Genomic DNA, 21,004 nt, shown 5'->3' with positions numbered 1-21,004 from the left:
CGGCGGAAAGGTTGGGAAAGGCGGGAACTAGCGTTCCGTTTCCCGCCAAGTGATGCCCGGGAGACTTGATGGGCCGTGTTGCGTCTGAGATGGGCCCACCCGACCTTTTTGTTTCAGGTTTGGAATGGGCTCTATTCTTGAGATTGGGCCGCTTTATATGCCACTATAGGAATTTTATCTAAAAAGCTGAATCCTCAGTTCTCTTCTCTCATTAAAAAAAATATATTTCCTCCTCTCCAAACGGTAGGAATTCCTATCGACAAATAAATTATTTATTCTAAGGGGAAATGGACTAATTTTTCAAGCAAAAAAAAAACGTTTTTGCCTAGGTTGAACATGCTCAATTGATTCTCGCCCGGGAGGGACCCCGCCAAGGCGTGAACATCGCCGGACGTGCCCTAGGACGACCAGCGAGTTTAGGACGCCATCAATGGCCGTGGAGATCACGATGGATAGCAAGAGAGATTGGAAAAGACTAGGGTTTAGAGGTAAAAAGTAGATGCATAATGTTTTGTTCGATTGGGTGCGTCTCAATCGGCCATAGCCCTTTATACTTATAGGGTGGGAAGGTCTGTACCCGGGGGAGGTCAAAAATATGTTAAAAACCGACCTAAAATCAAATTACAACTCTAATTCGGACTAATCTGCTAAAAACCGGTCAGACCGATCACCAAATCCAGTCAGACCGGACTCCTCGTGCTGCACAGCAGCCAAAACCGGTCAGACCGGTCCCCAAATCCGGTCAGACCGGTTTTGCCCAGATAGACGAACATCCTGGCGCCATACCATGTTACTTGGTACTAACCAGGATAACAATATCATCTTTGCTGTTTTCATTTGCACATGATGAGTGAGATGCAAGCCCGAGTACACACCACCTCGGCTATGAATACTTGATGCAATGGCTAGAACCATCTTCACCACATATGCCTAAATCGACCAAATCATTATGAAAACAATCGGTCTTTGCAATGCTCCTCAACTTAGCATAAAGTAACCCAACATAACACCTTCGGCATCTTGATGGCATAACTCATCATCAAAATATAATTGAATGTAAAATGCCAAACTTTTATACAGCTAGAACTCTGTAGATAATCAATAAAAGATTTTCTCCAAACACTAACCTCGGCTGCATTATGATTTTGGGCCACCATAGCCGACTTAGTGTTTTCCACAGGAAAAATTGGTTAAACCGGTTCCACAAGCAGCCAGACCGGTCATGAAATCCGGTCAGACCGGTCTCAAAAACCGATTGAACCGGTTTGTCCAGAGAGTGCAGCTTGGTATCAACAAACATCGGTCTTTTGATATGAAATTGATCTTTTCTAATCATATAGCCAGATGTTTGATGCGTCAAAATATTTGCTCCGTTATCAACATGTCTAAGTATATGGTAAATGACAAATTCATCAAAGAAAGATATCACATCTAGACATTCTCATGATAATCCTTTTGTGATCCAAATAAGCATAAGTTCAGCTTAAGTACTTGCTGCACCTATCAATATTGAATCACCAAACGCTTTTGCCTATTTCACACCTATGGATCACAAGATTTCTAGCTCGAATACAAAACTTCATATTCGGCCTAAATATTGGTGTAAAATGTTTAAACCGGCTATACGTCTCAAAATAGCATCATTTGATGAAACAAAAATAGCACCAGTGCCTTGAGAACTCTTTCAAGCCGATCCAAAAAAAAGTACCAAATCCATAGGGGAAAAATGCTCATTTTACTAATACCTTGCCCCCGAGCATTAAAACAATTAAGTGATATCTTATCGGGAAGCTTAACACTTTAGGACGATGATCAAAGATATTCATCGGCCGTATGTGTTGCCAAGGATGATACAAATTACCGTCCACGGTAAATTTATCCATAAAAATATGTATAGCTAAAATAGTGTAGAGAGACATATAAAATCCAGAATAAAACCATCTCCAGGAACTAAATATTTCGGCTTTTGAAATTAATCAATAGGCATAACAATTTGGTGATAATCCTCCTTAATATAAAGACCCACATGGCGTCCAATGATCAAAATAAGAGCACGAGGGATAACCAAACATATTCATGGATGAATTCCAATACACAGGCGTATATGACATTTGTGAATCAAATGGATGATGTACTGACCAATAATTTTGATGATTTGGTGCAAACCTTATATTTGAAGATCGTCTCTTGGACCTTCTATTCTTTTTTAATTGCATTGCACTTTCTGTGCAAACATCATCTTCGTCTTGAGTTTAAATGCTTCCCTTAGGAACCCACGCCATGCCTTTTTCTTTCAGCTCCTGGGCACTAAGTCTCTGGAGCTTCTTTTTTTGCCAACCTGATGAGCCGAGTAAATACCTCGGCTGTGCTTGAGCTTTGGACAGCGGCACCTTCTTCTTGATTTTCGGCTCCTTTAACCTCTTTTGCCCAAATTTGGTATTTGGAATATCAACAGCTGAATTTTCCTGTTCATTGCCATTAATAGCCGAAGTCTTTAACACATTAATCGGCTTTTTAGCAACTGTATTCAGATCTGAACTTGTAACTTTGCAACCATCCTTTTTCACTACATAAATCTGCTTGACAACCTTTTTCTTCTCTTGAACTCTAGACCGATACTTTAGCTTAAATCGGTCATTCTCAACGCACGGCTGCCCTGCACATGATGGTTCTCTTGGTGCTGCATACTCTACATGATGTGGTCTAAAATATGAAGGAGTATGTGCTCATGGATCATCCCATCCCCATGATGAATGGTGATGAAAACTAGTGGGATGCAGAGTGTTTGGAATTGGCATCGATGGCCCCGAAGGAGAATATGGTGCTGCTGAATGAAAGTTTTTCCTTTGCCAATTCCAACTCCCAGAATTATGCTTAGGAGGTAATTTTGATGATTTAACATTATTTGACCGATTAGCACGTTTGGCATCATTCTCTTTTAGGTATTTAGTCAGAAGTTCATCAAAACTGAGCTTCAGTTTCTTGCCCTTGTGCTTATTATGGTCTTTAGCTCCATTTATCCTAAGACGCTCTGATTTCAATATTTCTGGGCGTCCCTGATCAGAACCGGTCTGACCGGTTTGAGCAACCGGTCTGACCTGTTTGAGCAACCGGTCTGACCTGTTTGGTACCGGTCTGACCGGTTGAGCAAACCGGTCTGACCTGTCTTGTCAGCACAGCAGGAGTAATCGGTTCTTGTTCCGATTGTGAAGAACCTATTTGCCCCCAGTATTTTTCAGATTTTTATTAAGCTCATCGTCCTTCGAAACATCTTCAATTTGGACGATGTCTTCTATATCACTTGAGGGCTTAGAATCTTCATCCTCACCAATTTTTTTCTTGTTACATGGACTGGCCGATGTTGGCCAATTTTGTAACTTCTTGTCATCAAGACCAATTGATTTCAATTGGTCATTCTCTTGTTCATGAGAAAATTTCAATCGTCCGGAGTTAATGGCCGATTGTATAATTTGGCGAAACATATTGCAATTCTGAATACTGTGATCAAATAAATTATGCAACTCTTATTAGGCAATCCATATGTCCGTTTCGATCGTCTCGACGAAGGCTTCGTCTTGGTGCATTAAAACACATGATTTGACCTCATCTTGATGCTTTTTTGTTCCCATCTTTGTCTCATTGATGAAATTATATCCAGAATATCCCAAAACAATCTCCATATCCTGCACAATGGTCCGCCCCTCGCCGGCTGTGGCATCCCTCTTGCTTGCCCCTCGCCGGCTGTGGCATCCCTCTTGCTTGCCCCTCCGCGGAGGCCACGCCGGCGGCGCACACCAGGAGCGCCAGTGCCACCACCAGGTTGCAGCCACTAGCAGCAGCAGGGGACCTGTCGCGCCTCGCCATTATTATCATCGATCAGAGTCTCAGAGACCTGCAGCCGCGCTTCGCTAGCTCATGCGGTCGATCGATCCATCTGCCTCTGCTGCCTAGCTAGCTTGCTCTTTGCGCCTTCTCAAATCTGAGTAGCATGAGCTTAACAAGCAAGAAAAGCAAGGAAACACTAGTATCGTAAAGCTCGGAGACAACCAGTGACGCGGCGGCATGCGGGCTGCCGCAAAACCCGCAAAACAATTGCGGCCATTTGCGGGCTGCCGCATAAAGCCGTATATGCTCTTGCTGCTAGAGGTAGTAATGGGTCATGTCATTAGTGACATCTTCACAGCCCAACAAAACTCTTAAATTTTTTAGTTCAAAATTATATAAGATTAGAGTCCGGCTCTTTTAGGACCCGGCCCTTAAATTTTTTAGTTCAAAATATTAGACGCTTTACCACCCGTATTTGCGGCTGGTGCGGACGCAGGGCGGGCAGCCGCAAACTGCCCCGCTTGCAAGCGTACCTATCAAATGTAGAGATGCTAGTACTGTGCATTTGAGCTTCCACGTTTGACCAAACGGCCATTGAAGTACCGTGCATTGACTCAAAAAAAAATGCGGAGCGGATGCTGTTACGAAGCAAATAAGATTACGGATCGATTATTGTAATTATATTAGAGGTTAATAATGTCATTAGCAGTTACATTATATGAAAAGACCAACCGGAAGGGGCATGTCCCTTCTCCACCCCTATGCTCCTTGGACTTGTATATAAACATAAATTCTCCATCAATGGAAACAATCAATTATTCATTCCATTTTTTGTCTCATTTCTACATTCAACATCTGTGATCTGTGCAGGGAGCTTCTAGATTCCGGCTGGACGGCAACAAAACAAGTTGTTTAAAAAGAGTGTGTATATTACTAAATGAATGGACATTAATGTCTGAAGACCCGGTTGAGTAGGATGAACATTCCCAAAAATAATTGAGTGCTAAAATTTCGTTGGGGGCAAGTTTTGGTCACATAGCTAAGCTAAAATAATCTTAACCTCAATTAATTGGGCCCTATTCGGGGCCGGATTTGGAAGTGCGATCTGCAGCATCGCAGAAGGTCCATCTCGGCCCAAAACGCGCTTGCCCCGCGCAGCCTGCCTTTATCATCTCCGGCGGCCTCCTCCAACCTACCACCACCACCGGGGAAAGATCTCCTTCCTCCTTGAGATGCCCGTGGGGCTAGGACCTTGTGATGAGTGATTGAACAACACAGTGTGCGTGTGACGTTTCTCTTGGTTGGTGTCGTTGCAGGTGATAGGTGGAGACTGAACATGCGGCGACGTGTGAAGAATGAAGATATGATGCCACGCCGATGGACTGAGAGCGGTGAAGGGTGGATCAAGACTTGCGTTCGAGGGATTTGAGATCGTGCGGTGTATGTCTACTGTACCTGACGACACAGCGAGAGAACGTTGGTGGACGGTTTCTTGGTTAAGCCACAAAACCAAGATCCCGGACGTTCGTTGCGGCGGACGTGGCCGAAGATGGGGACAATTGTCGATCGCGAGAAGATTCCGGATCATCGTGCGGCGAGATCACGGGACGCCATGGTGCTAGATGGAAGGATCGCGGACATCGAGATTGTTTGCCGTGGAGGATGATATTGCGTGATACGCGCCGATTACGTTAATTTGATTTACGTAATGGCAAATTTGTAATTTAGGTAGTGCCACCCTATGGGTTATAAATATGCGGCACCTAGGATTGAGGGGTAGGCGTTTTTAGGGTTTTGGGGGGCGCTGCTACAGTAGCCGCCGTGAACAGTAGCCGCCGTGAACAGTAGCCGCCGTGAACAGTAGCCGCCGTGAACAGTAGCCGCCTCCCTGAAGCTCTTCTTGCGTGCACTCCTCTCTCCAGTTTAGCCTAGGGTTTAATTCCTAGTGAGGGATTTTTGTTGATCTCTCTAATCAAGAGAGGGAGGACGATCGGGCGGAGGCTAGATGCAATTTTGTAAGAACAAGTACTTGGTTTAATACTTTATCATTAAGTATTGTTCTTCGTTTCATTGCATCGTGCTTATTTGTTCTTCGTCAGGTTTATCGTCGGTTTCAATCTAAGTTTTCTTGATCCGCATTTTATACTTAATTTCCTTGCATAATATTTTGAGAATAGATTTCTAGTGATCTTGTGAACCTATGTTTCGAGTTTCCTCGCGTTTGGATCTAATTTGCTAAAGTTCTTGAAATTTGGGAGTTTGATCTGTTTGCTTCCGTGCGAAATTATTTTGAGTTGCTCCCATTCACCCCCCCTCTGGTCGCATTTTCCGGTCCTACAATTGGTATCAGAGCCGGTTAAGGTTTTCTCATACCTAATCTGTTGTGAAATCCACTTGTGGCGATCATGACTTCGTCTTCACATCCACCTGCTTTTGATGGAACCGATTACCCGTACTGGAAGGCTCGCATGAGTGCCTTTCTCAAGGGGAAAGGGATTGCGATTTGGAATATTACAATTGATACGACTTATGTGATTCCAGCTGATCCCTCAAATGCAGCTCACGCTACAAAATATGAAAACAATAACAAAGCTGTAGATTTTCTCTTTGCTGCTTTGAGCAAATCTGAATTTGATCGTGTTTCTGACAAACAAGTTGCTCATGAGATTTGGTCTACTCTACAAAATTTTCATGAGGGCACCAACGCAGTGAAGATCCGGTTATTTGAAACTTACAGGCGCGAATATGATAATTTTATGCAATCGCCTGGTGAGTCTATCGAAAATCTTTTCGCTCGATTTTTGAGTCTTGTCAACAAAATGAAAGCCAACATAACGGTTATGCCGTATGATGATCATGCAAGGGCTCTCAAATTGTTGCATGCACTCGACTTGGATGTTTGGGGTACAAAAGTGGAAGCGATTGTTGAGTCTACTAATTATGAGACTCTTACAACTGATGAGCTTTTCAGTAAGCTTAAATCCAAAGAGATCGACATCCAATTTCGAAAAAAGCTTAACAATCCCACAGCTGGTTCTTCTTCAAATATTCCAATGGCTTTGGTTTCTGGGAGTACTAACACTAATGCTAATCTTTCATCTACTCCTAGTTTTGCTTTGTCCTCCTTGTGTCATATTGCAGATGATGAGTTGGAGGTATTTGATGATGATCAGCTTGTTTTGCTCACCAACAAGTTCAAGCGGGTATATGAAAACAGGCGAAATAGAAGGCGTTCAGAAGGATGCTTCAACTGTGGTGAGCGTGGACACTTCATTGCTGATTGTCCAAGCAAGGTGAAGGCACCGGAGCATGGCAACAGCTACAGGCGCCAGGAACAATCAAGGGATAGGAAGAACAAGAGTGATAGGCGTGGGAGAAAGAAGGGACAACAGAAGTTTACTGACAAGCAAATCAAGAAGGCTGCACATGTTCTCTTCTCTTCGCTGGGTAGCTTTGATTCAGATGCCTCCTACAACTCTAGTGATTCAGAGTCCGAAGATGAGAAGCCCAAAAAGACCAATGATGGAGGACTCTGTTTTCTTGCTGACATCAAGGGAGGCATGTGCACTATGGCTTTAAATGAGGGTGATGCATATGACTGCAGCAACGACTCTTCTGATAATGAGGTACAAAATTCTGCTGAAGAAGAAATTGAAGAGTTGACTAAACTTGTTGATAAACAAAATAAAATTCTAGCAAGACTTAAGGCTGATCATGATAGAATATCTGCTGAATTAAAAACACTAAAAGATGCTACACCTGCTGCTGTAGAATGTGAGGAATGTTCTATTCATATGGTTTCTATTTCTGAATTGCAATCTAAGCATGCTGTTTTAGTTGATAAATTTGATTGTGCTAAGATTGAATTGGAAGAACTTCGCTCTCGTTCTGTTTTACTTGGTGCTTGTGCTACTTGTCCAATTTTGCAAACTGAGTTGAATGTTGCTAAATGCCATATTGTTCAGTTGGAGAAACACACTTGTCCTGTTTTACCTGAGTGTTTGACTTGTCCTACTTTTGTTGCTGAAATTTCCATCTTAAAGAAGGACAATGCTGCTTTAGAAGAAGAAAACACTCATTTGAGAACAATCCTTGGTTGGTGTTCTGTGCGTGAGCCCCAGATTGGTATGACTATTGCACAAATTAAAAGGGGTGAACATTTTGGTGTTGGTTATGATTTGAAGCGTACTTTTGGTAAAAAGAATGCAGATGGTGAGAACAATGGGCCTACTCCCAGTGAGAAGAGTCCACCGGTCTCACCTGAAGGTTTTGTGGTAGAACCTCCCAAGTCTGTTCCTAAAAAGCAGGTTTGGAGGGTTAAACCCAAACACTTTAAAAGCCTGAATAACACATGGCCACCAACTTGTGAACATTTGGATAACCTTAAGCCTGATTTTTCTGGTTCCACTTCTAAGGCTAAGGTTGTCGTTGCTCCTACTCAAAATATTTACCATTGCGATTTTTGTGATCGTGATGGTCATTTGGCGGAGTTTTGCTTCCGTAGGAAGCGTGCTGAACGACGTGATCGGTACCCTGCACATGGTGCCTATGATCGTAGTGACTCTAGACGAGCGCCAGTTGTTCGCTTTTCTGGTTTTCGCTCACGTAATAGTGCCCCTGCGTCATATAGGAATGACATGCCACGTTTTCCCCCTCGTGGGCATCGTCGTTCTTTCGAGAGATTTGATTTTGCTAATGCTTCTTTTGAGCAAATGGCCCAGCACTGGTTTTCATTGCATTATCCTAACCCCAGTGTTGAGTCATTAGCTCACTCTCGTGTTCGCTATTGATTGCAGGATGGAGGCGAGGAGAACATATGGATAATGGACTCTGGTTGTTCGCGTCACATGACCGGAGATGATAGATGGTTCTCCAGCCTCACCCCCGCGAGCGGTAAAGAATACATTACATTCGGGGACAATAGTAAAGGAAAAGTGATGGCACATGGCTGTATCAAGGTAACCAATAAATTCATGCTAAAGGACGTCGCGAAGGTACGGAACTTACATTATAACTTGCTTTCTGTCTCACAACTTCTTGATGATGGTTTTGAAGTGCGTTTTAAGAAAGGCAATTCGCGAGTTCTAGATTCTATCGGTAACCTTGTTTGTCAAATCTCCCCCTTTGGACGAATTTTCATGGTTGATTTCTCTAAATCTTTTGGACAAGCTCGTTGTTTGGTTGCTCATGGTTCTCTCCCCATTTGGAAGTGGCATCGTCGTTTGGGTCACTTGAGCTTTGATTTACTATGCCGTTTGAGTTCGATGGGTTTGATAGATGGTTTACCGAAATTCAAGTTTGAGAAAGATTTGGTTTGTGCTCCTTGCAAACATGGCAAAATGATTGCGGCTTCTCATGCACCTGTGACTCAGGTGATGACAGAACGACCGGGTGAGTTGTTACATATGGACACTGTAGGTCCAGCCCGTGTTCGTTCTGCTGGTGGGAAGTGGTATGTGCTCGTCATTGTGGATGATTTTTCTCGTTATTCATGGGTGTTCTTTTTGGAATCCAAGGATGAGGCTTTTCAATTTATTCATGATCTTGTTCTAAAGCTGAAAAATGAGTTATCCAATAATGTCGTTAGAGCAATTCGCAGTGATAATGGCACAGAATTCAAGAATGCTCGAATGAAATCTTTTTGTTCAGAACAGGGTCTTGATCATCAGTTTTCCTCACCGTATGTCCCCCCTCAGAATGGTGTTGTTGAAAGGAAAAATCGAACGCTTGTTGAGATGGCTAGGACAATGCTTGATGAACATAAAACCCCTAGACGTTTTTGGGCTGAGGCGATCAATACCGCTTGCTATGTTGCTAATCGTATTTTTCTGAGAGCTTTTCTGGGGAAAACATCTTATGAGTTGAGATATGGTCGTTGTCCAAAAGTTTCTCATTTTCGCGTATTTGGTTGTAAATGCTTTATTCTGAAAAAAGGAAATTTGGACAAATTTGAATCACGTTCTTCTGATGGGTTGTTCTTGGGGTATGCTTTGCAAGGGCGAGCTTACCGGGTTCTTAATCTTGATACTAATCGTATCGAGGAGACATGTGAGGTCACCTTCGACGAGACGATGCCTTGTTTCTCTTCTGCTTTTGAGTGTGCAGGTGATGATGAGATTGGACAAAACATTTTTGAAGATGAGGTTGATGGACTTGACGATGATGATGATGCAACAGAGGATCCAGCTGTGCTCGAGGCAACTCCCATTCAGACGCCTAGCAGCACGATAGACGATGGGCCTTCAGAGCTTTTCACATCCACAGCAGATCCTGCAGCTATACCTATTGTTGATCATGAACCAGCTACAATTGAGGGGGAGGCAACTTCTGTTAGAACAGCACCTCGACATATTCAGCGTCGCCATCCACCTCAACAAATGATAGGTAACTTGAATGAGCGCACGACAAGGTATAAATCTAGAAATCAATGTGTCCTTGCGCATTCTGCATTTGTTGCCTCTTTTGAACCCCGTGATGTTGGACATGCGCTGTCTGATTCTAATTGGGTCAATGCCATGCATGAGGAGTTAGAAAATTTTGAACGAAATCAGGTTTGGGTTTTGGTTGATCCACCTTTTTCTTGCAAACCAATTGGTACTAAATGGGTTTTTAAGAACAAACAAGGGGAAGATGGTCTTGTTGTCAGAAACAAAGCCAGATTGGTGGCTCAGGGTTTCTGTCAAAAGGAGGGTATTGATTATGGTGAAACTTTTGCTCCTGTTGCTCGTTTAGAAGCTATTCGCATTTTGCTTGCTTTTGCTGCCTCACGTGGTTTTAAGCTTTATCAAATGGACGTGAAGAGTGCCTTTTTGAATGGGTATATAGAAGAGGAAGTTTATGTTAAACAACCCCCTGGTTTTGAACATCCTAAATTTCCTAATCATGTTTTCAAGTTACAAAAGGCTTTATATGGGTTGAAGCAAGCACCTCGTGCTTGGTATGCTAGACTGAAAACTTTTCTACTTGAAAATGGGTTCAAAATGGGTTCTGTTGATAAAACTTTATTTCTCCTCAGACAAGGCAATGATTCTCTAATAGTTCAGATATACGTGGATGATATCATTTTTGGTGGTTCGTCTCATTTTCTTGTTGCAAAGTTTGCAGAATCGATGAGTAAGGAGTTTGAGATGTCTATGATGGGTGAGTTGACCTTTTTCCTAGGATTGCAAATTAAACAAACACAGGAAGGGACATTTGTGCATCAGGGAAAATATACAATGGATGTCCTGAAGAAGTTCGACATGGCTGATGCTAAGCCAATTTCAACGCCCATTCCGACTAGCGCAGCTTTGGATGCTGATGAAGATGGAGAATCCGTGGATCAGAAGGAATATAGAAGCATGATTGGGTCACTTTTGTACTTGACTGCGACGAGACCGGATATACACTTTGCTGTGTGTCTGTGCGCTCATTTTCAGGCATCTCCCAGGACCTCTCACCGTCAGGCGGTGAAGCGCATAATGAGGTACCTTCGTTTCACTCCTGAATTTGGCCTTTGGTACTCTGCTTCTTCGACGCTCAGTTTGTGTGGTTATTCGGATGCTGATTTTGCTGGGTGTCGTTTGGATAGAAAATCTACATCAGGTACTTGCCAGTTTTTGGGTTCTTCTCTTGTTTCTTGGTCCTCTAGAAAACAATCCAATGTTGCTCAATCTACTACAGAGGCCGAGTATGTTGCTGCTGCTAGTTGTTGTTCTCAGCTTTTATGGATGATAGCAACCCTTCGCGATTTTGGTTTGTCGTTTTCTCATGTTCCTCTCTTGTGTGATAGCACCAGTGCCATCAGTGTTGCTAAGAATCCTGTGCTGCATTCTAAAACGAAACATATTGATGTTCGTTATCATTTTCTAAGAGATCATGTTGAAAAGGGTGATATTGAGCTTAAGCATGTTGATACTAGTCAGCAGTTGGCTGATATTTTAACTAAACCACTCGATCAAGCCACGTTTGCACGTTTGCGTGGTGAGTTTGGTGTGTGTTATCCTTTCTAGTATCAATGTTTTTGTCGCTTCGGTTACATATGCCTTATACTTATTTCAGCGAATTTGTGATAAATGCCTTTGGAGAGGTTGTGATGCTTTGGGTGACCATATTTTGTTTTGAAAACAGCACACAGATACTTCATGATTTTATCAGGCTTGTTTACATGTTCTTGTTCTAGTATCTGGTTGAATACTCGACATATATCTTGCTCACGGTTCGGTTTTGGCTCCTTTCAATGGGTCAAAGACCGGTTCGTCACTGTGAATGTAGCTTCTTTTGGGCCTATGAAAGAACAAATGTTCTTTGTGTCGCAAAGACACACATGAACCGGGCACTCTATAGTCCAGGGGCTGTCAAAAGATCCCAGATCAGCAGGGACAACAAAAGAAAAATGGGTTCAGTATTCAGCATATAACATTGGGAACAATATATATGATGCTGAGATTTGGGTTTGTATATACAGACTTGTGCTTTAGGCATGGCAGCCTAAGTTGGTTACTCACAGCTTGCCCCAGTCGCAGGTGTTGTGTGTGCCACGGGTTTGTCTTTCATGGCATAGACCTGATTCAAGCATTTGCAGTGAACTTTGATTGGAAGCTTTGTTACCCGTCGTGTGAGCTTGCTATATGTCTTGTCTTCAGCTTGAGACTGGCTTTGAATTTGTTTGCATGGTCTGACTAAGTGGTTTTCAAAAGGTTCTAATTTAAATTTCTATGGTCATTGCATTGTGTTGCTGCTTTTCTGAACAGCTGGTTTTGCTGGTTCGCTGGTATAAGTATTTGATATATGTCTCTGAAGCTTCTATCTGTGCCGTCCCCTCATGTATCTTTTACTTGATGGAGTGCTTTGTCAACAAGGGGGAGAATGAGTGACACAAATTCATTGCTGAGTCTCAGGGGGAGGTTGAGTTTGAGCATTTTGACAGGGGGAGTTTGTCAGCTTTGGAGCTTTTGTTACTCTTGTATTTGTCTTGATTGTGTCGAGCCTAGCTTTTGTTGCTAGCCCATGTCTTTGGGGATCAAGTTTGTTAGATTGTTTTCTTTTCTTTCTTCTTTTACTCTATTTTTGTTTGAATAAATTTGTGTGGTGTGGTGTTGTCAATGCACTCATCAAGGGGGAGATTGAGATGCCCGTGGGGCTAGGACCTTGTGATGAGTGATTGAACAACACAGTGTGCGTGTGACGTTTCTCTTGGTTGGTGTCGTTGCAGGTGATAGGTGGAGACTGAACATGCGGCGACGTGTGAAGAATGAAGATATGATGCCACGCCGATGGACTGAGAGCGGTGAAGGGTGGATCAAGACTTGCGTTCGAGGGATTTGAGATCGTGCGGTGTATGTCTACTGTACCTGACGACACAGCGAGAGAACGTTGGTGGACGGTTTCTTGGTTAAGCCACAAAACCAAGATCCCGGACGTTCGTTGCGGCGGACGTGGCCGAAGATGGGGACAATTGTCGATCGCGAGAAGATTCCGGATCATCGTGCGGCGAGATCACGGGACGCCATGGTGCTAGATGGAAGGATCGCGGACATCGAGATTGTTTGCCGTGGAGGATGATATTGCGTGATACGCGCCGATTACGTTAATTTGATTTACGTAATGGCAAATTTGTAATTTAGGTAGTGCCACCCTATGGGTTATAAATATGCGGCACCTAGGATTGAGGGGTAGGCGTTTTTAGGGTTTTGGGGGGCGCTGCTACAGTAGCCGCCGTGAACAGTAGCCGCCGTGAACAGTAGCCGCCGTGAACAGTAGCCGCCGTGAACAGTAGCCGCCTCCCTGAAGCTCTTCTTGCGTGCACTCCTCTCTCCAGTTTAGCCTAGGGTTTAATTCCTAGTGAGGGATTTTTGTTGATCTCTCTAATCAAGAGAGGGAGGACGATCGGGCGGAGGCTAGATGCAATTTTGTAAGAACAAGTACTTGGTTTAATACTTTATCATTAAGTATTGTTCTTCGTTTCATTGCATCGTGCTTATTTGTTCTTCGTCAGGTTTATCGTCGGTTTCAATCTAAGTTTTCTTGATCCGCATTTTATACTTAATTTCCTTGCATAATATTTTGAGAATAGATTTCTAGTGATCTTGTGAACCTATGTTTCGAGTTTCCTCGCGTTTGGATCTAATTTGCTAAAGTTCTTGAAATTTGGGAGTTTGATCTGTTTGCTTCCGTGCGAAATTATTTTGAGTTGCTCCCATTCACCCCCCCTCTGGTTGCATTTTCCGGTCCTACACTCCTCCCGATATTTCCAGAGAAACAGTTGAGGGAGGGTGAAAGAAGGATCTCTTTGATCCGGCGCCAAGATCCTTCCTTCCCCCTCCACTCCGGCGACCGTAGAGGCGTTAGAGGGGATGGGGAACAGGGATTTAGGTGGACGTTGTATATAGCTACTAATCTAGGATCCGTACGGCTCGGTGGCGGGCGGTTGGTGGAGGCGTCGCCGCCGTTAGAGAATAAGATCCGCTGGCCCCTTCTCCACCTCGCCGATGTGCTTGCCAGTAGCGGTGAAGGGCTGGTGTCCTGCTTCCTCGCCGGATCTGGAGTTTCCCTAGAAGCTCAAGATCTTGTTGGTGAGTTATTTTGTCCCTCCGTCTTCTCCGGCGACAGCACTGGCGTCGGTGTCTTCTCCGTGGAGGATCCAGGGAGGTATGCGTACCACTTTCTTGAGGAATCGGAAGAGTGGTTTACTTGCAACTGTTTGGGCGGGCTGTCCCTTTCCGTTGATTTGTCGTTCGGTGTGTTGTGGTGGCCGGTGGTGCTTGTGGCGTCAGATCCCAATTTAACCGGCGATGAGGTGGCCGATGGTCACCTTCTTCTGCTCGAGCGTTCAACGTTCCTACAGCATGTCGATGTGCTACTAGATGAGGCAGTCAAAAACTTCGTTTCTTCGTCGGGAAAGGCTTCGGCTTCATGTTGCATCCTGGACGCGTTCCTCTTCCAATCTTCAGAGCGGCGGAGGCTCGTCGGGAGGCTGCTCTAGGCGCCGGCGACGAAGATGACCGGGAGACCGTTGCTTGGGCTGTATTGTAATTTTCTTGTTTTTCCAAGGGTGCCTTTGCAAAAGTTGCAATGTAAACCTTATCTTTTATATGTGAAATGCAATCCCGGTTTCTCAAAAAAAAACCCTACCACCACCGACAACGACCCTGTCCGGACCCTACCCCACCGTTTATCTCGCCACCACCCCGACTTACAGCTCCGTCGCCGCGCCGCGCCACGCCGCCTCCACCTCTGCCGCTGCCCTCCCAAACTCCAGCGCAGCAAGCTCGCGAAGAAGATGAACAGAAGCTATCTGCTCCACTTGCAGCTCTACGATGCGTCGCGGTGATTGCTAAGTGTCGCGGACTAAAACTTTTCATCCATATCTTGCATCCTAATATGCACATTTCGTCTAAACGGTCATTTAGTCCGTTTACACACCATTTAAAGGCTACACAGTAGGGATGTAAATGGATCAGATACGAACGGATATTACAGGTATCGTATTTGTTTTCATATTTTTGTTCGAATACCGAGTCGGATACGAATATGTTAGTTTTTTGCCAGATAAGATTGTAATGGATATCGACATCATAAAAATGTAACTTATTAGTATTCGAATAAGGATCGGTTATAGATATTGAATACTCGAAATCGGATACGGACAGATAAAAATCATTCCAGAATGGATTGAATTCGAATACGGTCGGAAAATATCCATACCATTTACATCCCTACTACACAGTGATACACACCGTTTCCGTTTTGCCCATTTAAACCCTCTTTTTTCTCAAATAATGGATTAAAAGTGACCGACTTGTACCGTTCAGCGTGTAGGATGACACCGTCAATATGTCCCCTTTTGAAAAGACCTTTTTTTTAGAAAGAATGTATACGGGCATCGGCATGGCACGTCTCTTCTTCGTCGCTGGCACTTCCTAAGCCCTGCCGAACTTGACTCGCCGACTCCGTTACAAAAAAGAGTTCTAGCCCTTTCCGCCGCTTCCAGATGGTTGTCTTAAATTAGCAACTTGGCGTTGTCATCTTTGTTCGAGAGCCTTAGCATTTTGGAGGAATATCCTGCACGAAATCTTTTTTTAGAAGGAAAATGTATTGATCTTAGGGCATTACAACGGCCCTCTCACAAACAGAATTCTAAAGAAAAGAAAAATTATAAAAAAGTCCAAAGCTCCTCTTCATCTTCCTCGAAGCCTTCAGAAATCCGTTCGTCACCACCGCCGAAACCGCTTCCCAATCGTCGTCGGGCACCAGAGCCAATCTCCACAAGGTGGAGGCCGCAGAGGAGGGCTTACTTCTAGGCGAATCAGCCGAGTACACTGCCTCCCAGGCGCATCGGCCAACTCCCGTACCCACGACGCATCCTTCGATTCCACCGCCGGCAACCCGAGCAAAGCTCAGATTTTCACCAAAGATCATCTTCCTCGAGATTAACAAGATCAACAACATCATCACTTGAAGAAGACGATGCGCCGGCCCTCGACTCCTGGACAGGTCTCCCCAGCCTCTCCGTTGACGTCGGAGTAGATCGCCATCGGAGAATGGAAGAGGCTGGGAGAAATTATTTCGCTGCGCCGCCGTCACTTCCGCATCGCCGGCGTCGCTAGGAAAAACAAGCCGCAGAGGATCCACACTCCTCCGGCAAAACTTAACTCCACCGCCGAATATCAACGGCGAGCAAACCTTAGACCTAGGTGGACTCGACTAAGACTCTATAAAGACATGCGATCTGTTGAAGAGACGAACCCCGCTCCTCGTCACCACCGACAGCGAGGCCGGAGGCGAAGGAACGGGCGCCGCAAACGGTGGGGGCGGCGGCGTCGCCCCTCGGCTCCTTTCTTTGGCGACCCGTTGCGTTTAGCCGGCTGTGATCTGCTCTCTCCTGCACGAAACCTTGGACATGCACAAAGTGATTTGAGAGATTTAACATTTGGTCAGGACTCAGGAGCGAATCAACAGCGATAGCGCTCCCGGCGGGTCCATTTGGGTTCTCCAGAAAAACCCTTACTAATACCGACCCTAGTATAAACAACAAACACGCATAGAGACCTTACTATATTTTTCTTTGGAGCTCAGACCTTACTATGAAATTAATCCCGGATACAAGTTTGCCCTTGCACTTGTAAAATCTGCGAGTCCTGGCTTCTTGCAGCCAGTATAAATTAGGTGGCATTTTGCTGCCCCCACCTTGGAGCATATTCTTTTATCCGAAGAATCATCGATCTCCCGTAGTCTCCCGTTTCAAGTGTGACACCTGATTAGTGTGGTAATAGCCTGTCGTTTCGAGTAAACTATATTATCACCGTGTAAATATGTGTTTGCAGATGTGTGTCATCGAGCACCAAGGGGATGCAGGGCCGAAATCCTAATTCTACTATCGAAGCTTACGTGTCGATGAGACATCACCTACTCTTTATTTCCTACTCTCTCCGTTTCAAGCTATAGGTCATTTGATTTTTTTTACACCAAATTTAACCACTCTTTTTATTAAAAAAATTATGCAAACACAGCCAACTTTAAATCATTCTTCAAGAACTTGTATTGATAAAACAAGCCACAACAAAATAAGTGATATTTTGCACAAATATTTGAATAAGATGAGTGGTTAAATTTGGACTTAAAAAGTCAAACGACCCGTAATTTGGAACGGGTGGGGTACCATCATTCCATTTGTTTTTTCAGAGCCATCTCGGGTGTGGGGTCCACTTCCAAATGGATCTGCAGCCTTGCATCATGCTCTCCTCCCTAGTCTCTCTCTCTCTTTGCCCCCGTGTTCCTCGTGGGCCATGGGCGCCCCAAGCACAGTGCCCCAGCGCGGACAGCTAGTATATTTACATCGACCCCTAGTTTTTTTTTGTGACTATACATCGACCCCTAGTTTTGATATTTACGGGCACCGTAAAGTAGCGGGTCCCCACGGTTGAATTCATAATCTACGGATGCCTGCTAAAAGAAAAAACTAGTCTTTTCAGCATACATGCTAGAAACATCAGAGTGGTTTAATAAACTCATCCTTCTTTTTTGTTTTATTTTGAAGGATGAATCCATCTTCCTAGAAGTGGCAAGTGCGATGACGAGGAATTGTTCATAATGCGGTGACGAGTCAATATACTATTTTTCGGATGCTCATGTATTAAAATAAAAAACCAGATTGAGCACTGAATCCGACTCGGATTTGGATGCCCATAACGATTCCACGTAATATTTTACCTTGGGGAAAAGTCCGATGTATACTTTTGGATTATCATAAAATTTTGATTTTCAACTTTCAACTTACGAAACCAGATAACAAAAGTCATCCAACTGTTAAAACTGGACAAATTTGGCCCCTTAAATCATTTCGAAGGTGGTTTCTATTTTGTGAGAATTAATAATGTTAAATTTAAGCTTAAAAATTCATAATTAATTTATTTTAAATCAAAAAAATATAAAATGGGTATCAAAAGTTTTCTAAAACATGTAACCTTTCTATTAGCACGATACCTGTTAGTTATTCAAATCCAATTTTTTATGTTTATAATATTTGGTTGCTTGTTGAACTATAATACACCTTTGAAATTACCTAAGTGCTAAATTTGCCCGATTTCGACAGTTGGATGGCCTATGTTATCTGGTTTTACAGATGAAGATTGAAAATCAAACTTTTGCAATAGTTCGATGGTGTAAATCAGAGTTTTCCCTTAACCTTTCAACCTTGTGGGCCTGCCTATCTGACAAACGAATCCGAGTCTGGTCTCTGATGTCCAGGCGCATCCAGTTAATCCTTGCTACCTTGCACAATGGAGGACTGGTGATCAAAGAAGAGAAGTGCAAAAGCAGAGTCCCTGAGAAACTAAGAGCATCTCCAAAAGTTCCCAATATCTCTTCCCTATCCTTATTTTTTGGGAAAAAGAAAAAAAATCATCTCCAATAGTTTCCTATCCAAATTCCCTATCCGCTAACAATTGGCAAAGTGGGCTGTGTTGTGCTTAAAAATACGCGCCCCGTCATTCCCCATCCGCTCTTCTCCGAAACTGCCGCCACGCCGGAAGAGGAGTCCCCGCGGCACCACCCAGCGATGAAGCCGGCGTCTGAAGCGGCGCTTCGATGGGTAGGAGGGCGAAAGTGGAAGTGGCCTTGCTGCTGCGGCCGCTGCTACTGGTGAGCAACCTCGTGCCGGAGGACGACAGGTCACAGGCGAGCGCCCTGGCCGAGGCGCCACCCCCGCCGCCGGGGTGATGCTGCAGGGATAACCCGAGAGGGTCCAAGGCTGGGAATCCAAAGCCGGCGGCATTGCCGAGGAGCTGGTGGTGCTGGAGCGGCGGCTCCATTTTTGCTCCTGGTCGGCCACTTGCTTGTGGATGTGGGCATGGAACTGCATGCTCTTGCCTGCTACAGCTGCGCTAGCTACTAGCGCTCTCTCTCCCTCTTTTCTCTCCTCCCTCCCTCTCAGTGGCAGCCCTACTCTGCACTCTCCCTCGGGCCTGCAGGAGGAGGGTGACGAGCGCGGCCATGGCGAAGAGGTAGACGAGAGAGGCGATTGTGGGAGAATGGGGTCATAATTTTTTATTTTTGGGAGAATGATAGGAAACTCTTGGAGAGGGAGTATTTTTTCATCTCCATATCTATTTGGGGAGTTGGGAAACATCTAAGTTTTAGAGAGAAAATATTAGAAACTGTTGGAGATGCTCTAACCTTTCACTCAGATATTACATCAAGCTGTACAATTTTTTCATTTGTAAGGTAGCTCACATCTCACCATTGTAATTTCCATTATTTAGTCTGCGTTACTTAAAAAAAATTAGAAATTACAGGCGACAAAGCACAGCTGCATTTCCCGAGGGGCCAAGCCGAGAAGGCGCGGGAAAACAGAGGCGGCGGCTATTGTCATTGGGTGGGGATCATCTGGAACGAGCGGAGCCAGTCGGAGTCCGGCAGGTTGAGCGGCGGCAGCGAGTGTCGGCCTCTGGTGGAGCTCCAGGCGCGCACGTCCTCCATGGTGAGCAGCGCCGCCACGGTGTTTTGGAAGATGCTCTGCTCCGCGACGGCGAGTGCCTCCCGGTCCCGGCGCGCGGCGGCCTGCCCCTCGGGCACCTCCGGGAAGACGGCCTCCATCATGGCCTCGCACTCACGCACCAGCTGCGACACCGTCTCAGTCTCGAAGAAGGGCTGCTCCAGCACCGCCTCCAGCACCGGCGGCCGCAGCACCGCGCCGGAGCGCTTGTCGTACTTCTTCAGGATCTTGGCCAGACCTGCAAAGCCAAACCACCGGAAGCCCCCAGGATCTTCTTTATTAGCAACGACGGACGAATCTTATCTCTCTTTCTACCGGCAGTGACATGACAGATGGCTACCTATGTAGTTGATGCTGCTGTAGTTGAGGAGCAGCACCATGACGCCGTGGAAGTCGACGATCTCCCGGCGGATGGCGGCGACGGCGGCCTCGTGCTGCCCCGGCGTCACGAGCCCGGCCGCCCGCCGGGCCAGCGCCCGGCTGATGTCCTCCTGCAGCTCCCGGTGGTGGATGATGAACTCCTCCTCCTGCTCGAGGAAGAAGGCGTTGATCTTTTCGATCTCGGCGTCGAGCGTGGCGACGAACTCGGCCTCCTCCGCGGGCGACGGCGGGCAGCCGCCGGCGCCGGGGATGGCGTTGACGCAGCGCTTGAGCTCCTTGTAGCGCAGGAACTGGTCGCGCCACTCCGCGAGGCTCTGCTCGATCTGCCTCTTGAGCCACTTGCCAAACTTCATCCTCGAATCAAACCAACCAATAAATCAACTCCCTGCTAATCGCTGATCCCCAGATCGATGGCTAGCTATCCGATCGGTCTGGTTTCTTTGCACTTTAATGGACAGAAATGTGAAGGCCGGAAGGGTAGGATGCTGGATGCACCGTGGATGGTGCTCCTGATATAAGGAGAGCAAAGCAGAGGTGTGGAGGGGGACGAGGACAAGGGAGCGCTTCTCCGAATATTTAGTGGCATATGCTAAGCGTGCCGGTGTGGGGAGAAGAGCGCCTAGCTATGCTCATAACGTGACCGGCTTCGGGTCCATGAAATTATTCGTTTCGTTTCGTTAGCAAGTGTTTTATCAACAGTTATTATTGTATCAATCTTAATTTGTCACACAAAGTTGATGCTATCTCTTAGTGAAAGTGTTATTGGAGTATCATGAGTATTAAATTTGCTGACATGACATATTCATTATGAAGAAAGAGCAGGGA

The 21,004-nt window shown here is 45.2% G+C and overlaps 2 protein-coding genes across 2 annotated transcripts; one reads left to right on the top strand and one right to left on the bottom strand.

Moving 5' to 3' along the window:
* The first annotated feature begins 6,665 nt into the window (after positions 1–6,665).
* On the top strand, positions 6,666–10,206 carry LOC120709859. The gene is made up of 4 exons (XM_039995495.1): positions 6,666–8,132; positions 8,622–8,819; positions 9,870–10,022; positions 10,129–10,206. The coding sequence occupies exons 1-4, from the start codon at positions 6,666–6,668 to the stop codon at positions 10,204–10,206; spliced, it is 1,896 nt and encodes a 631-aa protein (XP_039851429.1).
* Positions 10,207–19,451: 9,245 nt separating this feature from the next.
* Positions 19,452–20,783, bottom strand: LOC120707130 (SPX domain-containing protein 6-like). The gene is made up of 2 exons (XM_039991925.1): positions 20,139–20,783; positions 19,452–20,036 (listed from the first exon to the last, which is right to left on the bottom strand). The coding sequence occupies exons 1-2, from the start codon at positions 20,530–20,532 to the stop codon at positions 19,672–19,674; spliced, it is 759 nt and encodes a 252-aa protein (XP_039847859.1). The 5' UTR covers positions 20,533–20,783; the 3' UTR covers positions 19,452–19,671.
* Positions 20,784–21,004: the final 221 nt, after the last annotated feature.

Source organism: Panicum virgatum, chromosome 5K, assembly GCF_016808335.1.
Source record: "Panicum virgatum strain AP13 chromosome 5K, P.virgatum_v5, whole genome shotgun sequence".
NCBI classification, from domain to species: domain Eukaryota; kingdom Viridiplantae; phylum Streptophyta; class Magnoliopsida; order Poales; family Poaceae; genus Panicum; species Panicum virgatum.
The sequence above is the reverse complement of the archived record's forward strand: the minus strand, read 5'-3'. Positions and strand labels throughout refer to the sequence as shown.

What these genes read in the sequence shown, in the direction of transcription:
- LOC120709859 (XM_039995495.1), top strand. Translation starts at nt 6,666, where the DNA reads ATGCCGTATGATGATCATGCAAGGGCTCTCAAATTGTTGCATGCACTC. An exon ending in TGCTAAAGGACGTCGCGAAG is followed by an intron (nt 8,820 to 9,869) that starts GTACGGAACTTA and finishes CGTATCGAGGAG; the next exon opens with ACATGTGAGGTCACCTTCGA. An exon ending in AGGATCCAGCTGTGCTCGAG is followed by an intron (nt 10,023 to 10,128) that starts GCAACTCCCATT and finishes ATCATGAACCAG; the next exon opens with CTACAATTGAGGGGGAGGCA.
- LOC120707130 (XM_039991925.1), bottom strand. Translation starts at nt 20,532, where the DNA reads ATGAAGTTTGGCAAGTGGCTCAAGAGGCAGATCGAGCAGAGCCTCGCG. An exon ending in CAGCAGCATCAACTACATAG is followed by an intron (nt 20,037 to 20,138) that starts GTAGCCATCTGT and finishes TTGGCTTTGCAG; the next exon opens with GTCTGGCCAAGATCCTGAAG.